The sequence below is a fragment of the Leuciscus leuciscus genome (assembly GCF_965113295.1).
Source record: "Leuciscus leuciscus genome assembly, chromosome: 17".
Classification (NCBI taxonomy): domain Eukaryota; kingdom Metazoa; phylum Chordata; class Actinopteri; order Cypriniformes; family Leuciscidae; genus Leuciscus; species Leuciscus leuciscus.
The window spans coordinates 10,033,643-10,044,826 of NC_138741.1; the positions used below are offsets into that span (position 1 = coordinate 10,033,643).

The 11,184-nt window shown below is 36.1% G+C and overlaps 1 protein-coding gene across 1 annotated transcript; it reads right to left on the reverse strand.

The window, feature by feature from the left end:
- Nucleotides 1-1,292: 1,292 nt before the first annotated feature.
- Nucleotides 1,293-10,649, reverse strand: hadhab (hydroxyacyl-CoA dehydrogenase trifunctional multienzyme complex subunit alpha b). The gene is made up of 20 exons (XM_082143239.1): nt 10,523-10,649; nt 9,637-9,678; nt 9,458-9,528; nt 9,238-9,371; nt 8,706-8,844; nt 8,041-8,160; nt 7,842-7,944; nt 7,503-7,625; nt 7,213-7,331; nt 7,070-7,126; nt 6,408-6,517; nt 6,134-6,268; nt 4,963-5,134; nt 4,790-4,876; nt 4,575-4,715; nt 4,400-4,468; nt 4,087-4,282; nt 3,304-3,418; nt 2,988-3,133; nt 1,293-1,919 (listed from the first exon to the last, which is right to left on the reverse strand). Exons 1-20 carry the CDS (start codon nt 10,587-10,589, stop codon nt 1,774-1,776), a joined length of 2,292 nt encoding a protein of 763 aa, XP_081999365.1. The 5' UTR covers nt 10,590-10,649; the 3' UTR covers nt 1,293-1,773.
- Between the last annotated feature and the right edge of the window lie 535 nt (nt 10,650-11,184).

Consider the following 11,184-nt stretch of genomic DNA (forward strand, 5'->3'; position numbering starts at 1 on the left):
TCTCGGCCCGGAAGTTGCTTCTAACCCGTTCACAGTTGATTGTCAGTTGAAATATTCATAAGAGTTACATAATGAATGAAAGTTTACTACATCAAAAAGCTTGATTAAATAAATTTAAATTAATATAGAAAATGTAAAATATTTTATTGCTACAAAATTTTGTCTAACCTGACAAGAACCAAATTACAAGTGCTATTTTCATTTCTTTCATAAACCAATCCTTGTTTCTCTCTTTTTATATGAACACCTTCATAGGAGTCAAAACAGCATTGGAGGTCAATGTAGGTAATATAAATATGAATATTGTAGTAATAGCCTATTATATACTTAGCGAAAGCTTTAAAATAATGTAAAACATTTTTTACATTTCAAATAAAATCGATATTTCATGTCAATGACAGTGTTGTTACTGTTAACTAAAACTATAGTAAAAAATAAATAAAAATAAAATAAAATTTGTTAATTGAAATAAAGATGAAATAAAGTATGAATATTCGAGTTTTAAAATCAGAAAAGTTGCCTTGGCAAATAATCGAAATAAAATAATAATAACTACTAGAATTACTCAAAATAAAAAATGAAAAATAATATACAAATATTAATAAAAACTATAATAGTATATCGATAACTAAAATAACACTGGCCAATAAATATATATATTTGGTAAGTAGCAGTGGAATAAGTGGAATATTGTACAGTCAGCTGGTAATTATCACAAAATAAACAACTTCAAGTTGATTACTTATTTTAATTAGCGAATATTTCCAGATTGGGTGTATATTTAATTTATGTATTATTTAGAATTGATCCACCGAGCGCCCCCAGTAGGAGACTCAGTTTTCTCTCCATAAGAAAAAGCTAATAATAGCCCATCAATAACAATGGCCTTTCTACTCAATTTAGCTTATTGCATTTGGGAAAGTCTGTAGGAAAGACAGAGACAGTTTAAGCTACAATAATGGACTAAATTAAATGTTCTCATACTGTTTTTTGTTGTTGTTGTAATATTCAAGTCATTATAAAGAAGCTGTAGAGCTAAATTTAACCTAATATCAAAATGTAATATGTGTTTCTGCATTCTGGTGTTTGTTTGTTTTCTTTGTTTCTTTTTCTCTCCATTGTTTATTCAGATTAAGGACACGTGCTGCTGATCCCGGACGAGCCCCCAATTGTTACGTTCCTTATTCATAGTCTAGGGGTAAACTACAAACGAACAATAACATTTATAGGGGAGACGTCGATGTACCCGTCTCCAGACCCAGAGTCAATAAAAAACACCATAAATCACAGAAGACTTTAACATTTCATTTAATTAATTTTTTTCTGAGGCCACTTTCTATGTCCAGAGAGAGAGACTGAGTATAAGTACCGAAGCTCGCTGAAATGGACAATTATTTTACAGACAAGTGCTTTGGGACTATACATTAGGGTATTTCTTTTGACACCCGGGCTGTAATGGAACGTGCCTGATGTCTCTGCCTGTACATTTTATTTGTACTCAACCATTAGAAAACAATTTCACCTAAAGAGTTCATTAATATACAAACACAACCCAAAAACTAAATAGTTTAATTTAGTTGAAGGCTATCACTTGGCCAAAGTCTACCTGAATATTAGTCATGTACATGACATCTTATTGGGGGGGAATTGTTATTTATAACAAAAAGGCCCTTAACATTCTGAACTCTTGCTTTAAGTGCACAATCGATTGCTTGTTTTTCACGTAAATCTCTGAAACTTCTATGAAGTCGTAATGGCACATGACGGCTGAAGTCACTTGTGAAATTTCTTGCTTGGATCCTTGGCGTGATCAAGCAGCAGCTGACAAGGAGTAAACTGGTTCCCATAGACCTCCTCAAACCTTCTCATCTTCTCCACAAGTTTGTCTGCACCAAAGCAGTCCACAAACCTGAAGGGCCCTGCAATGACAATTCACATAATGAAAGGACTGAATGCTGATAAACCTTAAAGGTACAGTATGTAATATTGACAGCTAGTGGTTAAAATGGGTACTGCAGTCCAAATTCAAAATATTGGAGAGGCATTTTCCCATTCCCGCCATCTCCTCCTCAGACTCGATGGTCATGCTGGTTGCCAGATTGAGGAAACGCAACAGGAACGAGCGCAATTGGCAATGGAAGGCAACGAGTTAATGAGTTGATTTATACGAGTTTGAGGTCATAGAGCTTTTTAGATGGATGTCAAGGCTTTTTAGGTTGGGCAGAATCAACGATATCTGACCAAGTCCGTTTGCTCTTTAGCTCCACCCACTCCCATATAGCACACTGCGAATGAAGTAATCGAGTCGATCTCCATATGCTCTCAAAATACTGAAATACTTGTATATAAATACGCATATTTTGCAATAAACTTAAAATATACTGTTTTTACACATATAATCAACGTTAGTAAATGAGTATAGTTTTTAATTTTTTTAATTTTTAATTCAATTATTCTGTTCAGAATGCTTAATGGGATTGTAGTTCTTTCCCTTACTAAAGCCGTTAAGTTCACAGTCTTGTACCTTTGTTTTGTTGTTGTTAGATTTTCAAAAACTTTTTTGCTTCAAATCAAAGTTTGTAATGTTGGGATTCACCTCGTAGCTGATTGACTTGGCTCATGTCTTATAACTCTCTAACGAAGACTATTTTAAAATCCCTATGGGAAAATGAATAAAAAATATAGATTTTGGAACCAGCGCCTCTGAAAAAGGGGGCGGGCACTGTTGCACTCTATTGGGTAAACTGACGGTGGGCGGGATCACGGTCCAAAGCAAAAACAGACATTGTGACACAGAATAACTGGCTGTAGCATTGTTTTTCATAGAAACAAGTATGTGAACTTAGAATGTTTCCTAAATATCTGCAAACATATTATGGTATCTTACAAATACATACAGTATAGCACCTTTAATCTGAAAAGGACAGTTTTTAAAGGAAAAATTAAATAAAAAATCCAAAGAGTAAATCAAGATATTAGAATCTCACCTCCAAGGCAGGGTGGAAAGCCGAGACCGAACACTGCCCCAATGTCACCCTCCACTGGACTGGCAAGGATGCCCTCTTGTAGACACAGAACAGCCTCATTCACAAAACGAGACACCAGCCTGTACTGTATATCTGAGTCTGAAGATCTGGGTGGAGCGACAGAATGAAGCAGTGATGATTGAGCAGAAATACTGTTTACTGGATGATAAACTATGCATTATCCTACTACAAAACAATAACACTGCATTTGACCTGATGAGAAGTCATTTTACGAATTAAAATACATCTAACCTTAACAACAGTCTGAGCAACTTACACTGCAGCGTTTGGCGTCAGCTTGAATGTTTCCAAAATCTCCAGAACTTCTGGGTTCACATCTCTGGTTTTAAGTCCTGGCTGGTAGATGTAGCAGCCCTTGCCCGACTTCCGGCCTAAATTGTGAATTGAGAAGAAATATTTAAGGGCAATTATACTGAACATGTTAATGTCAATAAACCCAAAGAACAGAACTAATCAGGGTAGACGCCATAATGAATTGTCAGAGATCATGTCATTTTTTTGTCTACCGAAAGATGTTTTGTCAGCTGAACATTTGGTGTTTTGGTAAACAACAGTTCAAACCAATTGAACATATTTGTTTTCATTCCTGCAAGGTTCCTGCACATTTTCCATTTCAAAATAGATTTTGTAGATTTTTCTGACCATATTTAACATAAATGGTTCATACAACATCCATTTCAGCATTATATTTGGTCTATAGTACAGTCATCTGTATATACTATATAGGACAGTCATTAAATACATGTTTTCTTTTTTAAGTCAAAGTCGCTTTCTCATTCACACGAATTGCACCACAGTTCCAGTGCAGCTGAACTCAGACCACCTCGGGTTCGGTTCCCCAGCTTTCACATTGCCAATTTCTAATGCAACCCGTGCCCTGGTTCTAACTAAACTGCCAGTGTGAAAGCACACTTACAGGTCAAGAATGAAACTTTTCATGCATGCTATCAAACAGGGTCTACTTTGAAAGGCCATGCATTCGGCTGTACACATACGCGTCGAAACTGAAGTGTGCTTTTGCTTAAGCTAAAGAATGTACCTTTGAATCCTTTTTCCACCATGGTCTTCAAGACCTCAATACTTCCCCCTCCAAATCTGGAGCCGAAGGCCTTGCCGAGGTCTGCGGCCACATGAGCTGCCACATCAATGCCCACTTCATCAGCCAGGGTAGCAGCACCCACAGGGAAGCCAAAACCTGTGGTCAGAGAGTCCAGCTTCTTGGGGTCAGCACCTTCCTGTATGTAGAGAACAGGTGTGTTTCTATGAAGAACATCACCATAGCCTGATTTTTGCACATAACACTTTTACAACAGATGGGAATAAATTAATAATTCAAATAGAAACACACAAACCTGCAATACACGCACTGCCTCAGCTAACATGGGAGCTAAACATCTGGTTGTGTAGAATCCTGGTCCGTCCTGAAGACAAACATTCCAATTAGCCATTGCATCTCATTTCTTTTAATTGATTGTAGATCTGTAAAACGTGTGTTCTGGATTGATGGAAGAACATGCAGTGTCTCACCCCAACGACGATAATAACTTTGCCTTGCTTCAGGCCGACCGCCACCGCTGAGGCTGTTGTGTCCTTGGAGGTTTTATCAGTGGTGATGATCTCCAGTAGCTGCATCTTGTCAACTGGAGAAAAGTAGTGCATTCCAATTACCTGAAACAAAACACAATAACAAATTTGAGATAAGCTCAAACTCTCTCACATGCTGGTCATTCAAAGTTTCTTACCTTATCAGGTCGCTTGCTCACAGCTGCAATATCTTTGATTGGTAAAGCAGATGTGTTGGTAGCAAATATACAATGTGGAGGAGTCACCTGCAATGACAAAATATGTTATCATCAAAAGTTTTTTATTTATTTAAGAGAGTTTGAAATCTTGATCTTGTTTAATATTAACTTACTGCTTCAACTTCTTTTAGGACTTTGTGTTTGATGCTCAGATCCTCAAATACGGCTTCAATGACCATGTCGGCTTTATTAAAGCCATTGTAGTCTAGCTGTCCCGTTAGGTTGGAAAGAAAACTGTCCCTTTCGAATGATGTTATGCTCTTCTTCTTAGTTTTGTCATTTAGCCTGAAAAATGTTTTTGGAATCAAAATAAAAAAAAGTTTAAAAATGTTTATAAAAATACATTTTCAAATACAATACATAAAAATAAATAATATGGGGAAAAACATCAAAGCAGTTTTAACTTTGGTTACGGCTTTGATCTATTTGTCATTTTTAATCTACTATTTCAGGGCACATTTACAACGATGTACTAAAAATGGAAACGTTTTTCCTTTGCGTTTTTTGCGTACAGATGACAACATTGTCAAAATGATCCCCGTTCACACGGATCCACAAAAACGCTGTATTCTGTATCGATGTCACTTTGTAAAGAAACACTACGCGCCTATAGACTGAACATGTAATTCACATATGCATGACGTCACCATTTTCACAAATTTGCATTTTTATAGTTTACACAGAGACAGTAACGGTCTCGTTTTTGAAAACTTGCACTTTGAAACCTGTTTTATGAAGCTTGCGTTTTCAGGCCCTCAAAACGCCATTGTTGTATAAATGAACGGCCAAAACCCATAAAAAGTTTCCCAATTTTAGTTGAAAACAGTGTCGTGTAAACGGTCCCTCAGATAGAGCTGCATGATTCTGGATAAATTGAGATCACGATTCTCCCACAATTCTGAATAGACAACTAAACAAAATAACATGTAATTTATTTTACTAGAGGTTCTGACAAAATGTTAATTGCTGCAGTCTATTTAAAAATGTTTAATTAATTTGAGTGAATAAATAAAAAATAAATAATAAAACTGTTTAGACTGAATGATTCAATGACTCACAAAGAATACACTAGTATTATTACTAGATGAATCAGTATTTTTGAACAAATCTCTTGAATGAATGATTCAATTACAAATATTTTTTAACAGTCACTTGTCGCCACCTACTGGTGTAATTGATACAATCTTTATTTGAAGAATCAATTTACTTTCAAAGGGTGATTTACTCTATTTTGATTGCTACCGAATCGTCACACAGCTCTAGCTCTGTATATTTAATACTCACCCTTTATAGACCTGCTGCTCTCCACGACCGAGTCCCTCCAGTGTGGTGTCCTTAAGAATAATGTGAGCGCCTTTTTCTACAGACACTTGAACAATGCCAGCACCCATCAAACCTGCTCCCAAGACAGCAAGTGTTCTAAAAATAGAAAATCAATAGGCAAGATAAATTATTTACTATTCTACAGGAAATAGATGTAACACTTAAGTTGCTGCTTATAAATTGCAGTAACAGTAAATTACCATCAAACTTACATATAGTAATAGAAAATACATACTTTACTTCCTTTTCAGGGGTTCCGAATCGATTCTTTTTGCATGTGACCTGACCGTAGTAAAGGCCAATAAGTGCTTTGCTCTCAGAGCTCATAGCTAACTTGCCAAAATTCTGTAATGGAAATAAAAAGTGCATAATTAGATTATTATGCTACACGCATAACAGTATCTTTCGCAGTTACCAAATAATATTATTAAATTAATATTAGCAGATAATTAAAAATGCTTTGTTTTTAAAAAGTTTAAGTGCAGAAATTCACCAGATCAGAGATGCAAGTGAGGATTTGAAGAGAAAAACAACAGATTCCAAGTGTAGTCAAGTGGAATAATTCAGAATTATACTGAGTGTTCAAAGGCTGCCCCCTAATAATCGACCAAACGTTAGTCGATGAGAAGAGCCTTGGGGGCCGTTTACATGATGGAAAACGTACAGAATCCGACAAATCTGCGTAATGCTATGATGTCAATATGGAGCAAAATCTCCAAGGAATGTTTCCTCAGAGAAAAAAGTGTGTATTTAAGTGATTCAATTAATATCATAAACCTGCAACTAGTTGACTAATGGGTCAAATGATCGACTACGAGTCAAATGCAAAAAATCTTCGGTTGGGGCTAAAATTGTGTCTTATTGTACGATAATACAGTTTACACATTTTCAAAGCACCTGTGACTCAGCCAGGTAACCTGCAGTCAGACCCTGTTCAACACCAGCCTTCACAGTCTGAAAGAGAAAACAAACAGGTATCATCTCAATATAAGCTATTTCTACTATGATTTATGATAACTCCATTGAGCACAGAATCAAACCTCAATTATTTTCAGTGGTGCAGGGTACAGTCCCTTGGTCTGCATCATGACCTTCTTCTCAACTGTATTGTAGATCTGTTGTCTCACAAACGGATAACTCATGATGTAGGCTTGAATTTCTGCAAGGAAATAATTGTATATACTAATTAAAGCAATAAAGCAAAGGTATGCTATATATATGCAACACTGATTAAGATGATAAATATAAATCTTGCAAAAGCCTAAATAACTTATGTCTAAATAATTTTGAATCTACAACCGTCTAGTAGTCGACCATTGCAAATACTCACTCTGCATCAAGCCCTTTTCTTTGGTAAGTGAGATTTTCTTGTTCGCAAGGCCTCTAGCTGCCTCCACAGCTACTTCCTCCAAGTATTCAATAGTCCTCTCCTCTGGACTCTTCAGTCCAGGTCCTGGTTTTATTTTTAAAGAAATTAATACTTTTATTTAGCAAGGATGCAATAAATTGTTTTAAAAGTGAGAAGACTTTTATGTTGTTACAAAAAATATATATATTTCAAATAAATTCTGTTCTATTGAACACTTCTATTAATCAAAGAATCCTGAAAAAAATTCTCTCTCTTTTACATATACACACACACAAATGCAATACACAGAAAATGTTTTACCAAGAGTATCCACCAGCTGGTCAACCAGGCCCATTTTCTTGGCTTTATCTGGACGGATGTTCCTTCCTGTTAGCATCATATCAAAAGCACTGGGAAGACCAAGCTACATAAAAGCAAAGGTGTAAAAACAACCACGCTTGAGTTGTGAAGATTCAATTAAAATAATAATTATAAAACGTGTATGTGGCATATTACGGACCATTTTGGGCAGTCTCTGTGTTCCTCCAGCTCCAGGCAGAAGACCGAGCATGACCTCAGGGACGCCCAGGACCGTCTTCTTACTCTTGGTGGCTATTCTGTACTGACAGGCAATGGCAAACTACAAACACATAAAACACAATATCAATTTTGTATTGTCTGTAAAACGAAATAAATCCACTTTGCATACACTTCCAAAGGATGAGGACTCGGGCTTGAATTGGTATGGTAAAACCGACGCCATCGTTACAGTTCGTATTGTTTATCAAGCTTCCAGAGCAGAAATTTAGATACGGTAATGGGCGTTTGGTTTCCGACACATGCTGTAAGTGGTCGACCAATCAAAACAAACTGGGCCGTCTGACCAATCAGAGCAGAGTAGACTCGCGGAAAGGAGGGGATTAAAAAAAAGACTCTCTTTAATCATGTCGTTTCAGACACTGTGAGAAAAAAAGTAATGCTGCAAATGAATATGTTGAGAAAATTAAAGTGATTTTTGACCTTGGATATATGTAAACCTATTGCAGGAGACCTTCAAAACTAAATTAGGAGCCTTTAAAATAGCATAATAGGGGCACTTTAAAATCACATCAGAAATGTTACAGTAATCCTATGCTCGCCCTGTGGGTGGAAAAAAATGGTGACATATGAACATGAATGCAGTACCTCTAAGCCTCCACCAAGACACGATCCATTAATGGCAGCGACAATGGGCTTAGGAGATTTCTCAATCTTCTCAAACATCCTCTGGCCCTCCTGAGAAAGGCCAGTGACCTCCTCTGCAGTCTTACAGGCCTGAATCATGCTAAATACATGGTACAGAAAAATAACAGGTAAGATATCAGCACTGTATTTGATAATGATCACCATAACCACCAATAATAAACACATTACGAATTCTGGGTCACACTTTAGTTTAGGGTCAAATTCTCACTTTTAACTAATTATTAACTATGACTTTTGCCTCAAACTCCCAATTACTGCTTATTAATAGTTAGTAAGGTAATTGTTAAGTTTAGGTATTGGGTGGATTAAGGGATATATAATATGGTCATGCAGAATAATGCATTAATATGTGCTTTATTTAGTACTAATAAACTGCCAGTATCCTAGTACTATGCATGGCATGCTAATAAGAAACTAGTTAATAGTGAGAATTGGACCCTAAAATAAAGTGTTCCCGAATTCTGATACTGACTTAATGTCTGCCCCTGCGATGAAGCTGCCGGGTTTGGATGAGATTAAAACAACACCCTGGACAGCATTGTTTCCCAAAATCTCATCCATAACTTCTGTCATCTCCCTTTGCATTTGAATAGACAGTGTGTTGACCTAGACATTGCAAAAAAACAAAACACATTATGAAATATTACGACATCATTTGAATGCATTAACGTGGTTGAAAAGACAACTATTACCTTTGCATTGGGATCATTCACACGGATCACAGCTACATCTCCCTTGACCTCATAGTTTACGTGTGTACGAGCTGAGGAAATATCGAAAAGATGTGAAAATGAAAAAGCATGCAATGTCACAAAAAACATTAAAAAAAAACATATATACTTTCAATTCATATAATATAAAAATATTTTACCCATCATACAAGCAGCAACTTTAAAGGTCCGCCTGCTGACACCTTTATTGGGTGAACAAAAAGTTAATAGTGATGTGAAGGTACAATCACAGAAATGGACTCAGAAGTCATAGGCTAATACCTAATATAAAACCATCTCTAAGCAGTGAGGGTCATATCGGGCTAAGTTGAAAGACAGTGAAGATATATTACACACGGCAGAATGTAGACAGGCCTGTAGAGGACATAACTCCAGTAGTACAGCCACAGATGAACTTTAACCTAGTTTCCTCTTAACCTACACTACAACCATAATGATAATCTCATACACCTCTCAGTGATGATGAAAACATAATGAAATGAATGCAAAGGCTCTATGTAAACAAATCTGACATATTAGCAATAATTTAACTATAATACTTATAGATGCAGAGATGTATTAGCAGATATCATTAAACCAACCTCGATTAAATCAGTTTTCAACGGCAGAGGCAACAACTCTGGCGTCAGCGATTATTAAAAACGTTAAATTCGTCTATAAACCAAATATTTATTGTAAAAAAATGTCTTCATGCATTATAAGATAATGACCAGCATTAGCTTTCTTTATTGAATGGGAACAACATGTCACTGCGTTAACTCTAATGCTAATAAATTAAATTAAAACAGCATTGATAGACGTGCGCGATTCGTTGCACGCGCAGTAAAGTAAAGTGCACGCGCGTGAAACTTAAAACAGTCACAAAACATTGATCACTGGACCTTGAGTTAATTAGCAGGTGAGCTAAGCTACTTCAGTGAAGTGAGACTGATGACTCTCCACAGTAGTTTATTTACGCAAGTGTTAAAGCGAAATGCAATAGGGATGTATAGTCATTTAAGGAAAGATTGTAGCGGTGTGAAGTACCTGGAAACAGGGTATATCTTCTGGTTGTGAGTCTGGAGAGGGAACCGAGGGCTCGTACGCCGGCCATGTTTGGAGGTCAATGTGTGTAATGACAGACAGCAGGCGGAAGACTGGAGGAGTGTCTCAGTGTTTCACTTCTATACTGCCAGAGACCTGCTGAACACATCCAATCCACCGACTTTATATATCATGACCGTATCAGATAATAAATCTTTATATTATGGGTTTTGTTGTTGTTGTGGGGTTTAAATAAAATAAAATATAATTATTGCTAAACCTTGAACCTCTGTTGTATTGTTTTTCAGTTAAACCTAGAAATAAGCAGAAGAATAAAACAATTAAATGTACTTGTATTAATTACATAAATTATATAGGCTATTTATAGAAGGATTAGTGGTTTGGGAATGGGTGGATATATTTCTAAAATGTATATATTTCTCTAAAAAATTGCTTATATATTCCAAGCTTCTCAAATCATGCTGGATAACGGCAAAATAGGGACATACTAACACATTTAGAAGTGTATGTACATTTTCCATTGAACTTTTTTACTGAATTTGTTATGCTAAAAATATAATTTTGCATCAAATTAGACAAACTCAGACAGCAACACAAGCATTTTGGACCCCTTTACATTACGTTCAGTACTTTATGTACAGCCT

Coding starts and splice junctions, on each gene's coding strand:
- hadhab (XM_082143239.1), bottom strand. CDS start 10,589: ATGGCCGGCGTACGAGCCCTCGGTTCCCTCTCCAGACTCACAACCAGA. Junction 7,127..7,212: donor CACCACTGAAAATAATTGAG/GTTTGATTCTGT, acceptor TTTCTCTTTCAG/ACTGTGAAGGCTGGTGTTGA. Junction 5,135..6,133: donor GAGCAGCAGGTCTATAAAGG/GTGAGTATTAAA, acceptor AACATTTTTCAG/GCTAAATGACAAAACTAAGA.